Source organism: Tetrao urogallus (assembly GCF_951394365.1).
Source record: "Tetrao urogallus genome assembly, chromosome: 1".
NCBI classification, from domain to species: Eukaryota; Metazoa; Chordata; class Aves; order Galliformes; family Phasianidae; genus Tetrao; species Tetrao urogallus.
In genome coordinates this window covers 132,334,856-132,358,728 of record NC_136813.1, presented here as the reverse complement: position 1 = coordinate 132,358,728, position 23,873 = coordinate 132,334,856, and the positions used below count along the sequence as shown (strand labels likewise).

General features: G+C 45.6%; 1 protein-coding gene across 4 annotated transcripts; it reads right to left on the bottom strand.

Moving 5' to 3' along the window:
- Positions 1 to 6,912: 6,912 nt before the first annotated feature.
- Positions 6,913 to 23,377, bottom strand: LOC306950003 (aldo-keto reductase family 1 member B1-like; the record flags this gene model as incomplete). Of its 4 annotated transcripts, none has more annotated exons than XM_079540105.1 (10): positions 6,913 to 6,955; positions 7,184 to 7,266; positions 19,092 to 19,175; positions 19,947 to 20,028; positions 20,191 to 20,297; positions 20,753 to 20,875; positions 21,503 to 21,580; positions 22,130 to 22,246; positions 22,861 to 23,028; positions 23,312 to 23,377. In XM_079540105.1, the coding sequence occupies 10 exons, from the start codon at positions 23,375 to 23,377 to the stop codon at positions 6,913 to 6,915; spliced, it is 951 nt and encodes a 316-aa protein (XP_079396231.1). The 4 variants fall into 4 exon arrangements, with proteins under 4 accessions (XP_079396231.1, XP_079396232.1, XP_079396233.1 ...); XM_079540106.1 differs by lacking the exons at positions 19,092 to 19,175; positions 19,947 to 20,028; positions 20,191 to 20,297; ... (3 more) ...; positions 22,861 to 23,028; positions 23,312 to 23,377 and adding exons at positions 8,009 to 8,092; positions 8,568 to 8,649; positions 8,811 to 8,911; ... (3 more) ...; positions 12,662 to 12,829; positions 14,036 to 14,101; XM_079540107.1 differs by lacking the exons at positions 19,092 to 19,175; positions 19,947 to 20,028; positions 20,191 to 20,297; ... (3 more) ...; positions 22,861 to 23,028; positions 23,312 to 23,377 and adding exons at positions 8,009 to 8,092; positions 8,568 to 8,649; positions 8,811 to 8,911; ... (3 more) ...; positions 12,662 to 12,829; positions 13,178 to 13,243.
- Between the last annotated feature and the right edge of the window lie 496 nt (positions 23,378 to 23,873).

Below are 23,873 nucleotides of genomic sequence, written 5' to 3'. Positions count from 1 at the left end.
GTGCCTCTCCCGCAGCTCGGCATTTTTTTGCTCCATTTAACTAAGGGTGAGCTAAGGCAATTGGTTTTCCTCTTTAATGTCCCTCCTGGTTTGTGTCAGCGCTGTCAGCCGTTCCCGGCAGGATGTGATGTTTTTTTCCCTTGGATCGCAGGGCGCTTATATAACTGCGTGCTTATCATTCACCGTTCGGTTTGTTTTTTTCCCTGGTGGTTTCTGGAAGGAGGGATGTTGTCTCTCACAAGACTTCACGCAGAGGTTCTGCGTTTTGCTTTGCTCTTGGTTCACCCGATGGGCAGTTCTGCCCCAGCCTGGCTGCTTGCTTTTCCCCAAGGCTGTGTGTCACGTAGTAGTGAGGCCTTGGGGATGAAGAAGAGCAGCCCTGTGTCACGGGCAAATCTTGTAGGCTGTCCTTGGTGATGTGCTGGTTGTTTTTGCACAGAGAGCGCTGCAGATGTGGGGCTGTGTGTGGGAGGAAGGGTTTTATTTTCTTCTGCTCTGTGCACGAGGTTTCTCACTGAAACAGGATATGTAGTATCACGAGTTTCTCAGTCTGTTTTGCTAACTTTGCATTTAGCAATAGTAATTTCACCACAGATGGTGACTTCAGAGAACAGCAGTGTTTGGTATTTGCAAAGATCTGGGCCCAAAGTAACTGGAGTTATGGGTCACAAGCACTGACCAAAGGAAAAGGAAGGGGGTGGCAGGGTCATGAGGTACAACCCCCTCAGCTGATAAGGGTCTGCAGCTGTGTGTGTTGGTGATACAAACACAGCTGAAGCCAGTGTTCTGAGGTGACATCATGTAGGCAGCAGGCTGGAATCACAGCAAAAGTGAACTGACTGATAGCAGTGGGAACCTTCTTCCTTGCTTGGAGCCTCTACAGTGTTTATCTTGTGAGGTGGTTCGTTTCAGCTCTGGGTCTTGTTAAGATGGGCTGTAGAACCGTGGGTCTCGGCCGAACTTATCTGTACAAGAGCTTGGCCTCTTCCTTGCAATGAGTTAACTCTGAGCCAGGAGCAATTTGCGGTTGCTTTGTAGTTTGCTCAGAATTAATGAGGCTTTTTGTCTTCACCTGTTAACCCTAGGTGCTGCATGTGGTTGAAAGAGATGTGGGTGACCAGCCAAATGCTGAGGAAATGTCGTGGGTGCAGGGTAGGACAAGACTGTTAGCTGCCCTGGGCTGCTCAGAACCAGTTCAGCTCTAAAACCTTTGAGGTGCTGGAGTTCAGGCCAGCCAGGATGGTGTGATGTGACCTGCCATATTGTGACTTGATACAGATATCCTCACACACTGGAGGAGGGGGCTCACAGCAGCCTGGTTGTGCTGGATCAGGGGTGCTAAGGAACAGCATGACAGATGGGTGATGGATTGAAGGCCTTGGGCAACTATCCTCCAGCCTGAATTGACCTTACCTCATGAGAGGGACCATGATGTAGCTCATACTGCATGTTGGGGAAGCAGAGACTTAGGGCAGGAGAGTGTAGGTGCTTGGCTGAGAGGATGGGGAAGGGGAAGGAAAGGTACTGAGCATTTGTGTTTTTCCTTTGGTATTCTTTTCCACCCTCCTTAGTACTGGAATCAGTAATCAGAAGCTTGTATACAATTGGCAATAAGTGAGTTTAAGATTTCCCTGAGATAAGACTGTTCTGCTAGGGATGCTTGTTGTTAGAAAGCATGTGCAACTCTCAGTTCTGCTGTCTCCCAGACAGGAGAGACTCCAGGGCTCTGGAGGAAGCCATGATTTCGGTCTGAGAATACAGGGTGGTGTGTGAAGGTGGTCAGAGATTAAGTACAAATGGTGTGCAAAGTCAGAGAAAGGAGAGACCTGGGGACACCACAGGCACACAGACTGTGCATCAGGCCATGGAGTGACCAACTCAGAACAGGACTCCAACACCCTGGGGGAGAAATAGGTCTTGTGCTGATGTAAAAGCAAAGCTCTTTCAGGCACAACCAGCTGCAATCATTATTGTAGACCTGTGGAGAGGAGAGCGCATGTGTGTGCCCAGTGTGAGCGCACTCTCAGCAGCTCTTTGCTCACAGTGAAATTACAGAACTGCTGGACTCTGGCAGCTGTGGCTGTGCTGGTGTTGGAAATATACCATCCTGATAAATTATTTGGATCTCTGATCAAGCAGATTTTATTCGCAATTGCAGTGGTGGGCCTCCTGCAAGCAGGAGAGCGTGCAGAAAACAGCGTTACACCTTTTATGCCCTATTATGCGACGCTTATCTCTTTCTCCCCTGGCTCCTCATTGGCTGAGTACTTCAGGTTTGCAGTCTTCCTGATGCTCAACTACACATACTGGCTAACCATAATTTTTTGCTAGCTAAGCATCTATCACTAATTAGTTAACTTCTCACACTTGCTCATTCAACACTTGGTCTTTGTTTCTGGACATCTGCTCGTCCTTGCATAGAGATAAGCTTAGAAGGAGGATAGGGGGGAGTACCTTGATGCCTTCCTGTTGCATTCCAACCTACCCACAGAGCAAGGCAATCCAGCCTTGTGTAGAGGCCCTGGCTTCTTCAGTGTTTGCTAAGTCTGTTTTGTTTTTTTTGCTGAGGGTCTCTTATCCAAACAGAATAGCCCTACAATCCGCTTTCTAGTCCATCATACTATACCTATACAATTTGGAACATCTAAAAACTATTGCAGTTTTGCAAGCAAGAATTAATCACATAATTCAGCAACTATATTTCTAAAGCATGTTACTACCATATATGCTATTTCTACTTTTTCGCATCAGCTTTTTCTAAGGAGCAGTTACAAAATGCAAATACATTGTGCTCTACTTCTTCAGATCAGTTCCCCCTTCTTAATATCTAATGCAGAAACAACATTCCATTCCTGCACTGGGAAGCTGGTGCACATGGGGTATGGCTTTTGCTATGGGAGAAGAGAGCAGAACTCTGGGCAGTTAGGACTCTGCTGCTTGCAAGCGCTGCCCTGCACAAGAGAGGAGTGCTATGGAATCTGCTAGCGAAGGGCCATGTGGAGCACTAATCCTGCTCATCCCACAGGTGAGATAGGCCTGCAGAAGGACCGGGAGGAAGAAGAAATGATTGCAGTTGTTTGGACCGCTGGATTGTGTTGTCAAGCGAGGGGGAAAAGACCCTGAAAAACTGTGATGACTGAGGGTGTGGCTGAGAAGCTGTGAAGGCTGGGTGACACCCCTCTGGTGCTGCCTGATAAGTTGGAGGAGGGCAAGGACGTGTTTGTGCTGAGGGTGCATGCCACACGGTGGTGTGAGCCTGGCAGCACGATGAAGGATGGTGCTGGGGTGCCGGTGGCGTGGCTGGGCTCGCAAGAGGATTGAAGTGCTCCATGTCCCACCTGTTTTGCTGGGATTTGTGGATGTTACGTAGGAACAGGGAGCTGATGGTGGAGTGGGACAGACAACTCATCGCAGACCTAGCACAGGAGAAGGGGCTGAGCTCAGTTAATGTTGCTACAGGATGCGGGATGTATAGCTCAGTGAAATAAAGGAGGGCGACAGCGGCGGTCTGCACGGCCGCCGTGCTCCGAAGCCGAAGAGGCGGAGGGAGCGAGGCAGGCCGGGGCGGCTCCTGTGGAGAACGGCCGCCCTCTGCTGCCCGCGGCGGGAGCGCGCTCCTCACGGGGGCGGGCCGGAGAGCTGAAGGGCGGAGTGGCTCTGAACGGGGGGGACGTGAGGGTAGAATCCCAGGATAGCAATCATCTGAAGCAGCTGCTGAAGGAACTGTATGCAGCAAGCACCACGATCACCAGTCGTGTTTTTACACCCGTAGGCATGTGGGCGCAAGCCCGATTATCCTGCTGCTCATCATACATCCTTGTTTTCTGCGTATGGAAAATATAAGAGAGGGATAAATGTGATGTGAGAGGTGGGGGGAACAGATGCACAGCACAAAGGAAAAGAGAGAGAACACCTTTTGGTGTTCAGTTCTGAAGTGGTGAAATCCTTGGTTGTCTCCCTTATCCTCAGGAATTTGATCTTTGCTTCATATTCCTCATAAGAGACTTTCATCCTCTTCAGCCTGTTGTGCTAGGTGCAATACAAAAGTGAGTACAAATCTGACTTTGTGTTTCAAAGTCTCTCCCTACTTCTTCCTCAGTAATTCCATACAGGGCCAGGGACTTACTACAGCTCACACTTTGCTTTTCTAACAAATACCGTGTCCTTCTTGCAAGCAAAAAACTCCAGGAACGACAATAATAGACAGTCCCTGAACATGTATCCTGTGACTTTGTAGCAGGAGGACAGATGCAGTAAGAAAGCTAGATAAATTGATACAAAGAACGTTAGACCAAGATCCAAATGAAGACACAATAAGACCATCTTCAGTATTCTGCACTATTCTGCGAGTTTTTCTCCTAGAAAGAGAGGAATTAATATCACATATCAAAATAATTTTTCAATATCAAACTGTATGGCATACTGAAAAGATCTGCCGCTCCTTTTCCGTGAGAGTCTGGGAAAGTTGAGAGAGGATCCCTGCTTGCTCTGGAGGTTGTAGGATGCCAGATCACTCGTAACACTCACTTCAAAGTTCTCCACAAAGTGCCGTGGCATGACAGAGTTTGAGATCACAATCATATTTCCCTTGATCTGGAAGGTAAAGAGAACCTGCAGGAGACCGCTGAGTCTATTGCTACAGGTCTCTTCTGAGGGATGGCTGCCCTCCAGTGGCTGTAGGGAAAAGCACGATGTGGTTTTCTCAAAGGGAATTATCCTAGGGGAATTAATAGCCATTACAAGCAGATGGCTCTGGAAAGGAAAAGTATGATGAGTGTGGTGTTTCAGTTGTGGAAATTTTAAAATAAATAAAAAGACAAATGCCACAGAACCAAAAGGCCATGCCTTACTCCCGTATAAATTCTAATTCTTGCAAGTAATACTCAGTATGCCCTGAATCCTTTAACATCTTTATTAATGACATCGATGAGGGAATTGAGTGCACCCTCAGCAAGTTTGCTGACGACACCAAGCTGAGTGGTGCGGTTGATACGGTGGAAGGAAGGGATGCCATTCAGAGGGACCTCGACAGGCTGGAAAGCTGGGCTCGGGTGAACCTAATGAGGTTCAACACGGCAAAGTGCAAGGTTTTGCATTTGGGCCGGAAGAACCCCAGGCACCTGTACAGGCTGGGAGGAGTGGTCCTTGAGAGCAGCTCGGCAGAGAAGGACCTGAGGGTCCTGATGGATGAGAGACTTAACATGAGCCAGCAATGCGCTCTGGCAGCTCGAAAGGCAAATGGGATCCTGGGCTCCATCAGGAGAGGGGTGGTCAGCAGGGACAGGGAGGTGATTGTCCCTCTCTACTCGGCTCTTGTGAGGCCCCATCTGGAGTACTGTGTCCAGGTGTGGAGCCCTCAGTACAAGAAAGACATGGAGATTTTGGAAAGGGTCCAGAGGAGGGCGACTAAGATGATCAGGGGGCTGGAGCACCTCCCCTATGAGGACAGGCTGAGGGAGTTGGGCTTGTTCAGCCTGGAGAAGAGAAGGCTGCGGGGCGACCTCATTGCAGCCTATCAATACCTGAAGGGAACCTACACCCAGGAGGGGAGTAAACTCTTCAAAAGGGCTGACAACAGCAGGACTAGGGGAAATGGATCCAAGTTGAAAGAGGGAAGATTTAGGTTGGACGTTAGGGGGAAGTTCTTTACAAGGAGAGTGGTTAGGCCCTGGAACAGGCTGCCCAGGGAGGTTGTGGATGCCCCGTCCTTGGACGTGTTCAAGGCCAGGTTGGACGGGGTCCTGGGCAACCTGATCTAAATGTGTATGTTTGGTGGCCCTGCTAGGCAGGGGGGTTGGAACTACATGATCCTTGAGGTCCCTTCCAACCCGGGTGATTCTGTGATTCTGTGAATCCATTAGCCCAAGGCATGCCACAACCAAAGACCCTTGAAATACTATGCTGTTGCAACACCTGCTAGCTCCATTAGTACTGCTCAATGACACACCGTCCTTTTCTGCATCCCCCTCCATCAGGGAAAGGCTTTTGCAGGCAACGCTTCACCCTTACACAACATTAGTTAAATCAGGCCTGTCCTAGTTGTGCTGTCAGCCTGAAGGGAACATGACTCTTATGCCAGCTGAGTGTGTCAGGCTTTGGGCAGCAGCCCAGCATCAGCACTTCAGAGTAGAGGGTGCAAGGTGGCACTGCTGTTCAGTATTAGTTAACACTGCCTTCCCTCTCCATACAGCCTCTGTTAATCATAGAGAAATGCCAGCACAGGCTGCTAGCTAAATCAGTTGGTGCAGTAGTAGCACCATACAGCCTACAACTAGCAGCTTCCAGTTATGGTCTCCTGGTGCTTCTTGATACACAACCCATACTACAGTATGCCACATCTGCTGCTGCCATCTGTCTTGTTCCATCAACTAAGGTGCATTGTACTTGGGTATTAAACACTTGAGCAAGATAAAAATCTTAGTACTCTCCTGACATAGTTTAAAATGCACAGTTGTTTCAGATGATATTTTTTAAACACAACAACAGTTTTTCCACATTAGACAAGAGCTTCCACGCCATTAGTATTCAAACTTCTTTATTTTTGAGAGAATACAAACAAGTCACAGTTCAGGTTAGGTTGGTAAAGAAAGTGACTGCAATAAAGCAATTATGCATGTAGATCAGACATTCATTTCAAGAAAAAGCTTTGGGTCATATTCTAGAAGTGAATAATTGTCTGTTTTGCCATTTCAGCCAGTAAAAGACAAGTACCTAATGAGTAAAGAACTATCGCAGCCAGTTATTACAGTCTGCATTTTTTTCTTCAGAGCAACTTGATTATTTTGTTCTACTAGAGAAAGTCTCTGCTGTCAGGATGGATACAGTGTACAAGGTACACAGTGGATCACTGTAGGTAGTGGTAGAATCTCATTAAACCCTACAGGCCTGTAGGAGGGCAAGATAAAGCTATTTTCAGTATTCAGCATTGAAAGGATACTCCTTGTGGTTTCTGCACCTGAAGGAAGACAAAGAGGAATGATTATAGGTAAAATAAATGCTGACAAGACAGCAGTTACTGACCTTCAAACTAAAGGCTTTGTCTAGGTATGTTTTCATGGTGCACATTCGCAAGTGATAGCTCACTCCGCCTGCCACTAGCCAGCTCCACAGAAGCTGACACCAGTTTACTATAATCTCAACAAGGAAAAAAAATAAGAATTTGAAGGAAACAGCTGTCACTTACATGGCCATGTCACAAATTCTCCAGTTTCTGTTTAGGTTGAGAATAGTTGCCATCTCTTCTTTAGTCAGTTCAAAGTCAAACACCTAACAAGGAAAAACAGCTGGAAATCACCTCATTGAACAAATCAGACTGACAGAAAAGCTCACAAAAGAGCAAGTCCACAGGGGAAGGGATGTTGGTTACGAACGGCTTCATGAGGTTGGGGGGAAGGAGGTGGAGGAGGAGGGGGAAAAAGGGAGAGCCTGCTTGGATGCCCATGGCAGAAAGAATTAAACAAACAAAAAACATAAAGCCCTAAAGTCACAGTTAGACGTACTGGCTGTTGCAAGAAGCTTCATATGTACTTAGATGCATTCTGAGACACTATTTGTTGAAGATGCATTTCATTCCAGTTCTAAATAAAGATTTGGAAGATTTCAGTATTCCAGTATATTTATGTTTCTTCTAAAAGCCTGATGTCCAACATCAGGAAAATACCAGCAACTTAGCAGTTAGAGGAATAAGATCAGGATTCTTAACACTGCTTACACTATATAAGCTTCTTTGGCATGCTACTGCACTTGTGCTCCAAGCCAGCCCTGCAGGCCAATTCATTCTCTTTCTGCAGAATAGGAGACAATGTAAAGATGACCGGTAATGTTACCCAAGACCTCTGTCAACCTCTCTTCTGCAGTTGCAGTTTTCACTTCAGACTTCACTTAGCCCTCAGTACAGGTAAAAATGGAGATGGAAAAAGGCCTGTGCTCTTGTCTGAGGACGGCTTGGGAAGGCTGAGAAAGGATCCCTGTTTGCTCTGCAGGGGAAGGGTCACTTGTCATCGCTCACCTTGCAGTTCTCTACAATGCGCTGTGGTGTGACAGACTTGGGGATCACAATCACATTTCTCTGGACCTGGAAGCGAAGGAGAACCTGCAAGGAAAGAGAGAGAGAGAGGTACAGGCACTTACATAGATGTGAGCTTCAAATTATTCCTGTCCTTGTGGTTTAGATAGTGCTTTCTGAAGAGCAAAGGGTAAAGTGACAGAGCCCCTCACATGAAGTCTCCTTTCTCCTTTCCCATCCAGTTTTGAGATTGTGAGTTCCCTTTCTTACCATCCAGACAATCAGTAATTTATGCAAGCTTTCACTCTCTGCAACAGGGCCTGAGAGGGGACATGGCAATTGAAGATGGCTCAAGAATCTTCACTGAGGGCCAAAGATTTTCTTCCAGCATGTACAGGATGGCTGCTATGCAGCCTGCAATATTGCTTGTTAACATCACAGAGACCCACTATGGTTCACTGGGAGCACACAGACCTAGGTATATACACATAGAGGGTGTATACCCTGTATATTTTCCTTAATGGATGTTATTTTCTGCCCACCTACCATCTTGCCCACCTACCTGTGCTGGGGTTTTGTTGTGCTTTGCTGCGATCTCTTTAATCTTGGGGTTATCCAAAATGGCAGGCTCCTCTGGTGTGGCCCTACAGAGAGAGAGCAGAAATGGCAAAGAGCCACTCTAAAAGGTTTCTGCCTAGAAGTAATTAACCACTGCATATTTGTGTATACGCACACCTGCACCATTTCTCTTTCAGTTAGTCTGAAAGTTATAAACTTAAGCCATGCTAACCCATTCATAAATTACCTATCAGGCCGTCCGAGGGGACAATATGCTGTCACAGTGATCCCTTTGGATTGGCAATAGTTGATAAGCTTCTCCTGGGAAAGGTATGGGTGACACTCGATCTGCCAACACAGGAACACACAGGTACTTGTAGAACTACAGTAATGCTCCAGAGATTCTTCCCCCCCCCCCCCCCCCCCCCCCCCCCCAAAATCTTAAGTTCCCTAATTATAGGCTGCCTTCATCTTTGCCTGCAGGTGGGCTGTGGGATAATATAAACCCATAATTCTGTAGGGCACTAATTTTTATACTGAGTCCTTATATGCGTTTTGGATTTTGTTCTAAGAAGTTTGATAAAAATCCTTGGTTACACAATCACAGCTCACATATATGCTCTTTTATCACTCAGAAAGAATGTTTCACAAAGAAATATTCCTGTATCTGTAAACGGTGCCACAGGAAGGTGAGAAAAAAGTATCTCAGTCCTTTTAGTACCCAGTACAGTGGGAATTGAAATACGTACCGTGATAGTCCACTTTGTTCCCCCTTTTTCCATATCCTCATGCAACTGGAATTAGATCATTGCAATTCCTGAAAACTATTCATTATTAGCAGCTTACCTGGTTGTTTACAGGCTTGTGTTTCAGTCCTGGCTTGTTCAAGAGTCTTTCGATCTGCTCACGGTTGAAGTTGGAGATGCCAATGGCTTTTACCAGACCAGCATCCACCAGCTCTTCCATGGCCTAACAGAGAGAGCAGCCAAGTTACTATCCATGATGCAAGACAGGGACTGAACACATTCTTCCTGATGTGCCTTGTCTCCCTTCTTATGAAGGGAGAAATAACTGGTAGGATTGCCCAACTTAACTCTCCTGGGAAAGAGTGGGTACTGGTAATTTTTGCACTCTGTCTTTCATTGTCTTCCAGCCAAGCCCAAAAATCTTTTTTATGGCTGAGAAATTCATGCTGAATTACAAAAGGAAAAGTTTATCACCAGTCTATGATCTACTACTGTGACAGCACTGGAGAGCTATGCTCTAGGATGATGGCAAGATTATAGCCTAACTTGCTTTTATTTCTACAAAATCCTTGTACTTGAGTAGTTTGAGAACAACTGTACAGTTGTCATGGACAAGCAAAGAACTATTTCAATTTCAGATTGTTCTGCAGCTCCCCTGGGAGTAATCTGAATATACTTCTGTACATTCTTTGTTAAGAAATCTGCCTCCATGCAGGAACCACACTGTGAACTACTGAAATATCATTGCTCAGGACAGAAGGCATGACTGTCACTGTGGCTAAGCTTACCTCCCACGTTTGCAGAATATCAGCACTGCTGGGGATAGACATGCCTTTGTCATCTGTGGGAAGCAGGTCCTCTCCTGCCTGTCAGCAAGAAAGAAAATGTTCGAAAAATCTGTTGAGAAGTTTGTCTAAGACAGTGACAGCTCAGGACCAAGACAGCTTAAACCACTGGTGCAGTCAAGAATACCAATTCTTTCTACAGTCATTTCTTCCTTCCTGCATGAAACGAGTAATTGGAGGTATTTCTGGCCAATCAAGGCAGATATTTCTGTTGGGCTCCTCAAAGTAATGACTCACCTAAACATCTACGGGGAAAGAAAACACTCAGATCCAGATTGAGTTAAGAAATTCATATGTATCACTTCATATGGTATTCTTTTTTCACCCATTTAAGAACTGATTCTTCCCCCCACCACCTCCCCCCAGAAGTGCATCACAGGACTTAGTTTTTGATAAAGGTAACACACAGCTCTGGCCAATACTAAACCAAATCTGTTGAAAAGAGACATTACGTACTGTGGCAGGTCATCCATGGCAAAGCTCAAGAATGCTGTTACCATGCCAGGAAAGTCAGAAGAGCCTTTGTGAGCAAGCTGTGTCAGGACAGCAAGACTAAACTGCGTCTAACAACTGAGTTCGCTGCTGCTGCAAGGATAGTTTCACTTTCATGGCTTTGTTAACAAAGCTAAAATAGAATATGAAGTTAAGCAATTCAGAAGCAAGAGGTAGGATGGAGACCACTCACACTGTGGCAGGAAGGAGAAGGTAAGACTAGAAATAATCAAACTCAGACATCAGTCTGAAAGACTTCAGCTCCACAGAAGTCACCCCTTTTGCAATGCAGGCTTTGTGGAACAACAGTAAGGCTCCTACAGCAAAGGTTAACTCAGTCTATACTGAACTGAGGACTCAGTGATTGAAAGCAGAAACGGAAAACAGAAACAATCTCTAGACGTGATTCTGTAACACAGAGAAAAGAACCTGTCAGGCAGCAAAATGTAGCCAGCTCTCCATAAAACATGATTTTCAGAGAAGCATATTTTGGATTTGTAAAAGAGAGGGAGAAGAGCCTAGCTACTGCTTGCAGCTGGGAGATCTGCCTCCAGTTTTGAGTCTGTCAAAACCTATGATAAGGCATGCAAGGGCATGCAAGGGCATGCAAGTAGCATTCTCAAGAATAAAGATCAAGGTTATTCCTCAGTGCTAGCAATGATTGGGCTGTAAAGCCATATAAGTCTTCGAAAATAGTGATCATTAAAAAAACGCGTGCATCTCCATTACCATACCTTGAACCCAAAAGGCCAGTGCATGAGGTAGAGGTCCAGGTAATCCAGTTTCAGGCTGGCAAGTGTCTTCTGGCAAGCTCCTTTCACCAGAGGCTTTTCAAAGAACGTGCACCACAACTGGAAACAAAAAGACAAGTCACACCATGACCTCCGGGGTTAAAGCTTTCCAGTGTTCTCCTGCATTAGATAAAAGCACTCCTTCTTTGGAAGGCAACGTGGAATTACACTAACCTGTTGCTCTTAAAATGGAGCTTCCTCTGTGAGCTGGACCAGATCGTGATGGCAAGAGCAGCACGTGAATAGGGTCATATACAAAGAATCCTCTGTTGCTCAGTTAACACCACCTATGCTACTCCCTTTTACAGAGGGCCTGCCCTTGCAGTAGATGGCTTCAAAAATGAAGACAGATACCTATCAGATATGACTATGCCTGGAACTTCTGCACTGAACATAGCAGGTAATGCCATGAAGATATGAAAAGCCATGCAGATGAATCAACTCCCCATTTTCTTTAATAAGCAAGGATGCCCACACTCACGTCTTATCCAGTGTGTGTGTGCAAAGCAGATTATGTTGTTCCAAAATGCCCAGAACCTCATCTTGCTTACACAGAAGAGAAGCATAAGCCCCACTGCCAGAACAAGCAGAGTTGCTCCATAGGCACCAACCACTGCAAAGCCTGTCTTTTGCCATCAACAAGGTGCAGTTACCACGCTGCCAGTGCCTCTGTACCAACTCGTGGCCACAAGTTAGTTATCTCAGAACCCTGCATCACTGATTTTCATATGCCTTGATGCTTCTCTTCTTTTTCCTACTCTAGCAGGAATATGAGGTGCAGGGCCATGTTCCCCCCTCCTTTCAGTACTTCTGCTTCTCTTCAGAAGACTGCCAGAATACAGAAGGGCTGTTGTGCTCAAGGTGTTACTGAGCTTCCATGGGAATAAAAAAATCAGTCTGACTCCATTCAATATTATCTGGCTAACTGGGGAAGAAAGCTGTCAACAGTTATGATCCTTTTTTCTGCTCTGACCTCAAAGAGCTCACATTCCTATCCAATAGCTACAACAACAGAATCAATAGCAGTCAACATCTGAGAGGTATAAACTACATCATTGTAGTTATGGGAATGAAACAAGAAGAATACCAAGAGTCATTTCATTTGCACTAGGAGTTTCACCATAACATTGCATAAGATGCTTCAAGTTTTAGGTTTTTTTTTTTCTTACAGCAACATCACTGGGCAAGAATGGCAGTCTCTACCCAAGGCCATTGGACATTTACCTTACTGACAATGAAGAGGTCCTCTCGTTTCACAACGCCTTCCTTGATTTTCTGCTGGATCCCATCCCCAACCTCCTTCTCGTTCTGGTACACATAGGCACAGTCAAAGTGGCGATACCCAGCATCGATTGCAGCCATCACTGCAGATTCCGCCTTACCCGGTGGAGCCTGGGCAAGATAAGGGCACAATACGTTATGGTTTGGGACCATTGCAGACTGTTTCTGAAGTAGGTAGAGAAACTTCTTTCAAAACATTTATTTTAAGCCTGTGCACACAGCATGCAGAAGCACCAGGGCCAGAGCCTGCTCCAGCCATCCACCTGCTGTTCCCGCGCGGGTCCCAGCTTTGCCCAGCAGAGCCAGTTCGTAGCCCTTCCACCGCTGCTGCCCAGAGACCGCAGCAGCAGCCGGCCAGGAAGGCTTTAGCTCGGCGGAGGCGGCTCAGCGACCCGGACCCAGAACGGGCGACACAGAGCCGCCACTGCCGGGCGCTGCAAGCCGCGGGAGTCCCATTACCTTCCAGGTGCCCAACCCCACCGTGGGGATTCTGGCCGCGGTGCCCAGGCGCAGACAGGTCGCCATGCTCAACACGAAGGCAGCCTCCTCTCGCCGAGGCCTTTAAGCCCGGCCCCGCTGTGGGCGCTGCCTCCTGCCGCCCCGCCCCGGAGCGGGGAGCTCCGCCTTCCTGCGCGGTGCCGCTGTGTGCCGTGCGCGACGTGTGTGACGGAGTCTTGCCTCTGCACAGCGCGCGTCTATTGGGAGGGACTGTGTTAGCACCGGCATTACCATTCTCAGAAGCAAGGAATTACCTCTTGGGGTAGGAACTGCCAGAAGCAATCAGATTTTGTACTGGAGTGGTGCCAGGGTGAGTTGGTGGCATCAACAGCGTGTGCTCTGCAAGTCTGTGAAAGCTTGGCAAGTTCAGCTGTTTGGACAGTAACAAGGCTTCTTCAGTAAGAGGACAAAACACCAGAGTGCTCTTTTTTTCCTGAGCCTGACTTTTTTGGGGGGGAGGCTTCAAAGAATTACGTACTTGTGGCAAGGATCATGTGATGACAACTCGAGTAGAATAGTTCCAGTTGGAAGGGTCCTACAAAGAACACTGAGTCCAATTGCCAGACTATTTCAGGTACGTCAAGGCCAACCCTGAATTGGTGGAAAAACAAAAATGAGAACACCACCTTATAGAAAGTAATCGTCTCTGATTTATTTATTTCCCAAGAGCAGTGCTCCAGAACTGGAGGCCCACCTCCATCCACTTCTCCATAGCCTCTCTCTCACACAGGCTCAGTCCCGCATCCAGGCAGAGCAGAAGCAAGCCATGTTGGTGCCAGGGAGCTCTGCAGTACGAGTGCTTTTCTGTCAAGCTGTTACCTTCCAGGTGCCCAGCCCCGGGATGGGCATCTTGGCTCCAGTGTTCAGCTGCACGTAGGTCGCCATGGCTCCTCATGCTGCTCTTCAGGCTGGCTCTGCTGTGGCCCAGCCTGCTTAATCCTGATGGTGCTGCCCCTGGGCAGGGGGAGGATGGTGGAGCTGCATGTGTGTTGGAGTTCTCACGTGTCCAGCAACAAGGCTGCATTTTAATCTCAGTTCACACAAGTTCATGTGTAATCTGAAAAGTGGCAAAAGTGTTTGTCAACACAGGGTGTGCTGCAGCACAACCCATGAACTTTTCTTCCCAGTCTGTTCTTTTCTAAAAGGGGGGTTGAGGGTAGCTGTCCCTGGCAGGTCTGTGCTTGTGCAGGGTCTTGCCCCTGTGCACAGCTGCAGGCACGTGCCTTGGTAGTGATTGGCAACACGCTTCTGAAGTTTGCCCTGTTGGTTACCTCCTGTTTGAGTTACAGTGGCACTTTGTCCCATGACTCGGCATTAATAAAGCCAGAGGTTGAACTATAAAGATTCAGCAAACTGGAGCCCTAAGGCGTGGTGTGAAACAGCTCACAGAGCAGTCCTGTGCTGGTGCGGATGAGCGATGAGTGACACATGGAGAGGAAGAAGTCATTCTCTTGACCAGTGGTGATTTTATCTGTACTTCAGAGAGAGGGAAGCCAGACCCAGAGCCAGCGTTGCTGCTGAATTCCCGCAGAGTGCACGTGGTGAAGTTGGGAAGTTAAAGTAGGTCCTCAGTTTTTTCAGAATCTTAAGAGGACCGTCTTTCTTCTTGTTTACTGTGGAGTTCCCTCTTTGTTGTTTTCACTTCTAATTATTTCCAGTTATTAGTACAGGCTAGAGAACGTTCTTCTGCAAAAAAATAGCACAGAACTCATACGATTGAGTGAAGGGTGTATTTTAGTGTTTGTACACAGTGTGTGATCTGTGCAGGGAGGTGGACATCCAAGAAGCAGCAACCGCATTGTGACAGTGCCATAGCATAAAGAGCTTGAGGTGATATGTTTTGGCTTCCCAGGCAGCCCCAGTGAATCTGGTTCTGAGGCTATGGGAAGGAGCACAGACACAAAGAGAGGAATGTGAGGAGAGTTTTTGGGATATAAGCTTGTAGCTGTCCCGAAGATAAGGTATTTAACCTAGCAGAACTAGGTGATGTTGTCATTTTTTGAGCTACACCAAATAGGTGTTTTGGTGACAAAAAGAGTTGCAACATGCCAACAAGAGAGTAACTGAAGGGATATGAGAGAGGAAGAGAAAGTCAGTAAAACTGTGAGCAGCCAGCAGACTTGGAGGTACTACTATAAGATGTGTTGACATCAGAGAAATTTAAAATAAGTACATGATATTTAGGCTCATTGTTCAGTCAATAGAGTGAAAATGTGATGCTCTTCGAAGTTATTAAGAGATGCTTAGTCTCCCAAGAGTTTGAAGGAAACGAGCTGTCACTTAGAAGACCATCTCAGATTCTCCATTTTTTGTGTAAGGTGGGAAAGAGTGTTTCACGGTGTCGCTATATTTGCAAACAAGGGTTTAACATGGTGAGAGCATCATGAACTTTCCTTGCCTGCTTTGCAATCAAAATTTTCCATGAAGTGGCATTTGGAGTACATGGAGTGTCCACTTTGTTCTCCCTCTTTTCATACCCTTTAGCAGCTTTATTCAGATCTTCATAATTCCTGAGAGCAATGCAACTGGGTTCACAATTATTGGCTTACTTATCAGCTTACTTGGTTGTTTGCAGGGTTATAATTCAGTCCTGGCTTGTTTTGGATTCTTTCATTCTGCTTGCAGTTAATGCTGGAAGTTCCAATGGCTTTTACCAGACCAGCGTCTACCAGCTCTTCCATGGTCTAGGAGAATGCAATGAAGTCACTATTCATGATGCAAGACAAGGCCTGAATGCATTCTTGTTGATATTCCTTGTTTCCCTTCATGAAAATGGAGAAGGAACTGGTGAGCTTGCCCAATTTTATTATCTTGTGGAAAGGTGAGTAGTGATAATTTTTGCACTGTTTCTGACATTATACCCATCTCAAAATCTCCTTTTTTTTGAGTGGAGAAATTCACACTTCATTACACAAAGAAAGAAAAACCACCGATCTAGTATTTCTGGCCATCTATATCCCAATTGAGGCAGTATTTGAGCTGTTCAAAATGTGATGAGTGTCAGGTGAAGGAAGAGGATGGTAATGATTATGTGGATATCAGGGCTGGAAGATATTATCCCCAAGGTGTACTTGAACCTCTACTTTCTGAATAATAATGTCAAAGGTGATAGTAAATGATCCATTAGTAGAAAGGCCTAGTTGTTTTCAGTCATTCATCAGGTGGTTAATTCCCTCTCTAGAAGCTGTAGAATTACGAAAGACTATAGTTAACATCTCAGCTATTATGAAGCACCTAAAAAATGAAACAGTGGGCACTGTTATTGCCCTTAAAGAAGTTCAAAGCTTAGCCAAAGAAGTATTGCAAAATAGAATGACTTTAGATATGCTACGAATTGCACAATAATGAGTAAATGCTAGTTGCTGTTTTTATGTAAATCAAAATGTTAGAATAGAAACAGACATATGTAAGATATGGCACCAAGCTGAAATGCTGCATAAAGTAGGCCAGGATGATGTAAGCTGGAACTAAAATGATTCCTGGCTTCCCAGACTGGATTGGTTAACAAGTTACTTGTAGGGATGGTGTAGATAGCTGTGTGTATCCTTGTTTGTTGTATGATTCAGTGTTGGAAATGTGTCGCTAAAGGTAAAGGTCAAAGATAGTAAGGATTAAGATATAAACATCATAACCCTCAAAAGAAAAGGAGGGGTGGATATAGGCTGGTTTGTTTAGCAATAGTTATCAGTATATTAGTTTAAGGACAAATATATTAGTTTAGCAAAAGGAATCAATGAGTGCTAGATGTAAAACTTTCCATTTCAGCTTTGCTTGGTGTGTGAACAGTCTTGCTTTCTCTTAATTCTGCTTCACAAGAAGCCCTGGAGTCATTAATAGGCTACTTATGTTTGCATTAAACTAGGTGCAAGGATGTTTTCCTTGAAGTTTCACATACATTATTTTGAAAGTTATAGCCTAACAAGGCATGGAAATTTGCCAAATTGGGGGAAAAAAAGCTAAAAGTCAACCAAAAGTCTCAGTGATGAAGCTCATGGTGGAAAAATGGGGAAAAAGTAAGTGGGCATGTAACCACCTTAGATGCTACTGTGCGTGGCCAGAGGGACTTTAGCATATACTAATGAGATCTTGGAAAAGAATAAATATGTTCCCCCAAGTAATGCTCATGTATGTCGTTTAAATGTAGAACCCAAACTCTGAGACCACGCACTTGTTTGTGAAGTTGCTTGGAATGTATCATGAGGAATAAAGGAAAGATGCTTCCTAACACCACATTGGAGTTAGGATGACATCTTGTGTTACCCAGCCCTCCATGACTTTATTGTTTCCCTTCCCCTGTGCTAATGCTCAAAGAAAGAAAGAAGGGTAAATTTATAGAGATTTCATTTAATTTCTAAACAAAAACGATTCAACCCATCATTCCTGCCCTAACATTTAATCCAGTAATAATTTCAAGCTTTAAAGTTACTTGTATTTAAAAAATGGGAGAATTCACATGCAATGGTGGATGTCTGTTAATTCTTGTGGATTAGCCTCTGGTTTGCATTGATGCAAGACTGGAGGCACTTGCTGAATAGCGGTTCAAGAGTTCAAACTGTCCTTGTTTTCCGCTGAACAGTTCTGCCAGATACTTCAGTAATCCTTCTCTCTTCTGATAAGCAGAAAATCATTACATCGCACAATTTATTCTACTGAACTGTTTTCTTTACATCTTACAAAGAATAAACTCAGACAAAATCAATGGAATAAGTGCCCTCTGACTTCACTGGCAGCAACAAGGCAGATGCAGTAAGAAAGCTAGATATAGAGCTCAAAGCTAGGGGAGAGGCATAGGAAACACCAGGGGTCTAGAGAAGGCCCGGTTACAAACAGCATCAGTATTCTGCGTGGAAAGGGTACTCCTTGTGTGTTCTGGCCCTGAAAGAAGACAAAAAGAGAAAGTACTTTTAATGACTAAAGCATGTGTTAGATCGAGGTGTGTTCAGTGCATGGAGGAACCACAAAAGGGGGATTTTAATGGGCCTTGGGCAACCTGATGTAGTGGCTGGCATCCCAGCCAATAGCAAGGGACTTGGAAGTTGGTGATCTTTAAGGTCCCTCCCAACCTGAGCCATTCCATGAGTCTGTGATTCTGTGACTTTGTGACTCCATGATCTGAATTGCGTAAATGCCAGAAGAATGTGTGAAGATATGCATCCCAATTTTTCTGATGTGGAGAAAGGCAAAATGATCCATGAGAACCCATCTTTCGTACTTGAAGTATGAATTGAAAATGAATTTGTGGTCTGCTGTTTCTTTCCTTTGGTTTCAAAATGAGTATATTTAACTGTCTGTTGGAGAAGTATTTTTGGACAAACCTTCTATTATTTGAATTAGTAAATTTTGTCAATTGAATTTCATGCTACCTAGCAGCTCTGACAGAAACCACACTGTGGAGATAATTCAAGAGGTAAGACTTGAAAGTAAAGAATCAATGTCACTTACTGGCTCAGTAAAGCTATCCTCCAGTTTCTGTTGAAGCTGAGAAGAGTTGCCATCTCTTCTTTAGTCAATTCAAAGTCAAAGACCTAACAAGGGAAAATACTGGAAATCACCTCTTTGAAAGAAATGGAGTAGCGTGAGGAAGATAGACAGCAGATCCATTTTACGTCATGGACTGCTGACTTAAGAGATAGAGGACTGCGTTTTTAATGAACACAGTAACTTCTTTATGAGCACTGTATATTCTATGTCAGGTTTATCTGCTGTGTTACTGATCTTGGCCTCCAAGCCTGCTCAGAATAATCCTTTAGTAGAGGTAAGCCTGCATATAGAAAAAGTCCTTTGTTCTTTTCTGAGAAGGGCTGGGGAAGGCTGAGGAAGGACCCCTGTTTGCTCTGCAGGGAGAAGTGATGCCAGCTTACTCATAATCACCCACCTTGAAGTTCTCCACAATGCGCTGTGGTGTGACAGACTTGGGGATCACAATCACGTTTCTCTGGATATGGAAGCGAAGGAGAACCTGCAGGAAGAGACCACCGAATGAGAGAGAAGACAGGTGGAGGTGTTGCCATAGAAACTGAGTGTGTTTAACAGCAGTTTGCCTGTGCTGCAGCCACTTTTGTAGAGATGCCTTTCAAGTCGTTCCTGTTCTGTGGCCTGTATAGCACTTCCTGAAGAGCAAAGGGCTAAATGGTGGATCCCCACATGGGAGACTTCCTCTCCGATCTGGTTTTGGGACATTCAGTTATTTTCTTCCTTACATGGACTGTCAGTAATTTAAGCAAAACTTCACAATGATTTCAAACTAAAAGAGTGAGCAATTTTGATTGGTTACAAGGAGAATTTTTCTTTACAGTGAGGGTATTGAAGCACTGGAAGTGGTTGCCCAGAGGCATGGTATATTCCTGGTCCTTGGAGGCATTCACGATCAGGCTGGCCCAGGCTGACCTAGCTGAAGATGTCTCTGTTCAGTGCAGGGGTTGGACTAAATGACCTTCATGGGTCTCTTCCAACACAAACGATTCTACAATTCTGCGGTTCATTTTCTGTACCAGGACTTGTGGTGAGAAAGGATGCCTGCAGATGGAACAATAATCTTTTCTTGGTTGATGGCAGAAGAAACAATTGCCATATTGCAGGACATGCAAGGAACAATCCGCATTGTTAGGGAAAAATCAGAGGAGTGCTACAGCTTGCAGAGAACGGATTTAGGTTTTATCTGCTTCTCAGGTGTAATCTTTTTAACGACTGTGTTACAGGAAGCTGTACCCACCATCCAGCTCCCACATACCTGTGCTGCTGTTTTGTTGTGCTTGGCTGCAATCTCTTTAATCTTGGGGTCATCTAGAAGAGAAGGATCCTCTGGCTTAGCCCTACACAGAGAACAGAAGATCAATGGCAAGAAACCTCCATAGGAACAGCCAGCATTGCAACTGATCTGCATCATGCTAATGGATAACGATTACTGGAGTTCTAGAAGGAGTAGTTCAAGCAAAATTCATGCCAGCTCCCTTGCAAAATGCCAGTGATCTTACCATGGTCTGTCAGGAGAGCCAAAGGGACTGTATGCTGTCACAGCAATCCCTTTGGATTGACAGTAGTTGATCAGCTTCTCCTGGGTCAGGTATGGATGGCATTCAATCTGGAAACACAAGAGGATGCAGAGGATGATGGTGGCAGAACCACTGAGATGTTGCTGTGTGCCAGTAGTTAACAATGCAAGCAGTTAGAGTCTGCCTTTTGCACAAACAGAGTAATGTCTTGGATGACATGTCCTTCATTTTCCCTTGAAAACCTATTATCGTGTAAAGTTTTTGGACAGTTAGTCTGCAGAGGTTTAACTTAGCCGTGTCTTCTTTATCCTCCCAGAAAGAATGTTTCTGGAAGAACTACGTCTGCATTTGCAAACAGTGGTCCATCTGAGCGAGAGACAAATGGTGAAATATGTCAGTGCTTTTTGTATGCAGAAATACACACAGAGCTGGCTTCAGGATGAATGCCTTCTTCACACTGATGTCCTTTTCCATATCCCCATTCAACAGATCAGGTCTTCACGGTCAATGAATGCATTTATAAGTGGGGTCACTATCATCTTACCTGGTTGTTTGCAGGCTTGTATTTCAGTCCTGGCTTGTTCAAGATTCTTTCAATCTGCTCGTGGTTGAAGTTGGAGATGCCAATGGCTTTTACCAGGCCAGCATCCACCAGCTCTTCCATGGCCTAGCAGAAAGAGGAACAAAGTCAACACCTGGTATCGAAGATGGATCTTGAAGATGCTCTTCTGTGGCACGGTTCCCTGTTTTCAAGAGAAGCACAAATGAACTATACAGATCTGCAACGCTTGCTGAAGAAATGTGGGTGCAAGCTGCTCCAAGCTCATAGTCTAACTCCTTGACACTCTGAAAAATGCATGAGGAAAAGGACAGTGATACTCAACAATTTGCTGCTGTACAAGTACTGAAGGGTTGTGCCCCTGGCTGTAGGTAATATCACCACCTGTTCTGTCTTGATTCCTGCAAAATGTGTTTGAGCAGTACAAGAACTGCCTGAGGACTTGTGGTGCATTGGACAGTTGATATGGTCAAGTTGAGAACTTCTTCCATCTTCTGCAAGGTCTGCAGCTTCCTTGCAAGAGATTTTGGCTCTCACTGTGATTTAGACACGCCGGGATCCGTAGTGTGGAAGTAATGACTAAGCATGCAGCCATCTACCTTGTATTTCCTTGATTTCCTCCCAAGTAAATGTACATGTGTGAAAGGACATTTCTGAGAGTGTTGAATGCAATGAAAGTGTGGAAAGGACTGTAAAAGACAGAGAAAAGTGGTGTGTTTCTGTGGTTGAACTTACCTCCCATGTTTGTAGAAGGTCAGTGTTACTGGGTATAACCATGCCGTTCTCATCTCTGGGAAACAGATCCTCTCCTGCCTGTGAGTGTGGAATAAAAATGCTTGTCACAATCCCATTAGGGTAGCTAGCATTGTGAGGATATCAAACAGGAGTATAGGAAGCAAAGCTAACAGTACATGCAAAAAATAAAACCAAACATGTTAATTCTCATTGTAAGATAAATAAGTCTTGTACCACTTCTTCTTTTTAATTCAAGGAAAGTAAGGCCTTCTTGCCAACAAGTGTTCCAATGAAGGCAGCACATTCTGCTGAATTCTGTGAAGGTTGCATTTGAAATGATCGCATTGTAGTTGTGTGAGGGATAGCAGAATAACTTCTTGTTGCAGCTGAGAGGCCTGAGCTTGGTGTAAGATTTTACAATCCCATTATCAAAGAGGACACTGTGCACACATGGTGCTCACAGGAAGAATTCCAGAGCCTGGCTCATATGGCCAGAGCAGAACAGAATGACAGCTCCAAAGAGATGTGGTATTTCAGGACAGGAACAGCAGTGGTGCTGAAAGCAAAGCTGGCAGCTCTGAAGATTCCAGCCAAGAAAGCAAGTAAACAGCATTGCCATTACTGTACCTTGAAGCCTAAAGGCCAGTGGATGAGATAGAGATCCAGGTAATCCAGTTTTAGATCGGCAAGAGTTTTCTGGCAGGCTCCCTTCACCAGATGTTTTTCATGAAATGTGGACCACAGCTGGAGACAAAAAGCCAAGGCACAGTGTGATCTCCTGGGTTAAAGCTTTGTGTGCCGTTTCATAGATGACAGGAATGCTCCATCTTCTTTGGAAGGCCATGGGGAATAAAGGCATCTGACACTGCCCAGAACCTCATGTTCCCCGTGCAGCAGACGAGTGTGAGCCCCACTGCTGGGGCAAGAACTGTGGTGCTCCAAGGCACTACTGCTGCAATGCTTGTCAGCTCTGGTGTGCTTTGGCATCAGGAGAGTGCCATCAGCACACCGGTAGTGCCTCTGTACCAACCCACTACCACATGTGATCTCAGAGCAGTTTGTCTCTGATTTCTAGCTTTCTTCTGCCTACGTGGCCCTCCATCTCTTTTCCTGCTCCCCTTCCCCCGTGCCCATGCTGTGCAGGTGGACTCTGAGCTCCAGCAGGGGCATGAGGTGCAGGGCCACTGCCTTCCTCATGAGGTGAAGCAATGAGCTCGAATCAGGAATGACAAGAAGGATGTTAGGAATCGCTTCGTCCTTCGGTGTAAAACTTGACTTTAAGCTACCTACTCCACAAACAGCATAGGCAGAGCATTTCCCATCCCCTGCTTTGGGACGGAAGGACATCAGATGTTTACCTTACTGACAATGAAGAGGTCCTGTCGTTTCACAACGCCTTCCTTGATTTTCTGCTGGATCCCATCCCCAACCTCCCTCTCATTCTGGTACACATAGGCTCCATCGAAGTGGCGATATCCAGCATCGATTGCAGCCATCACTGCAGCTGTCACTTGTCCTGGTGTGGACTGAAAACAACAACAATTTCTTAAAAAGCTCAGATCACTGCAGTTTGAATACCTGTTTCCTAGCAAAAGAAGAATGGGAAAGCTACCTTACAGAAAGTAACCCTCCCTGATGTTATTTTTTTTTTTGCAAGATCGGTGCTCTGAAACTCAAATCCCTCCTCCTGCCATTACTCTGTAGCTCCTCTCTCACACAGGCTCAGTCCCACAGCCAGGCAGAGCAGAAGCAAGCCACGTCGGTGCCAGGGAGCTCTGCAGTACGAGTGCTTTTCTGTCAAGCTGTTACCTTCCAGGTGCCCAGCCCCAGGATGGGCATCTTGGCTCCAGTGTTCAGCTGCACGTAGGTCGCCATGGCTCCTCACGCTGCACGCTGGCTGTGCTGTGGCCGCTTCCTGCCCAGCCCGTTTAATAGTGGCTGTGCTGCCCCTGAGCGGGGGGAGGATGGTGGGGCTGCGCTTGCGCTCTGAGCTCTCACATGATGAGCAGCACTGCGGTGTTTTATTCTCAACTGACAAGAGTTAATGTGCAAGCTGGAATCATTCCAGAATTATGGAAGTGATTGTCAGCAGAAGTAATTGCTGTGCACACCCCATAAACTTTGACTCCCAGTCCATTTCTTTATCATAAGGAGAGTCATAATATTACTCACATCATAATGAGTGTTGCTGTTCTCTGGTTTGGTTTGTGCTTGTGCAGGGCTTTGCCCCTCGGCCCACTTGTTTGCATACATTTTGATTGTGATTTGCAACACTTCTCCCAGTTGGTTACTGCCTGTTTGAGTTAGTGGCACTTTGCCCTATGACTTGGCATTATTAAAGCCGGAGGTTGCCCCACAAAAATTCATCAAA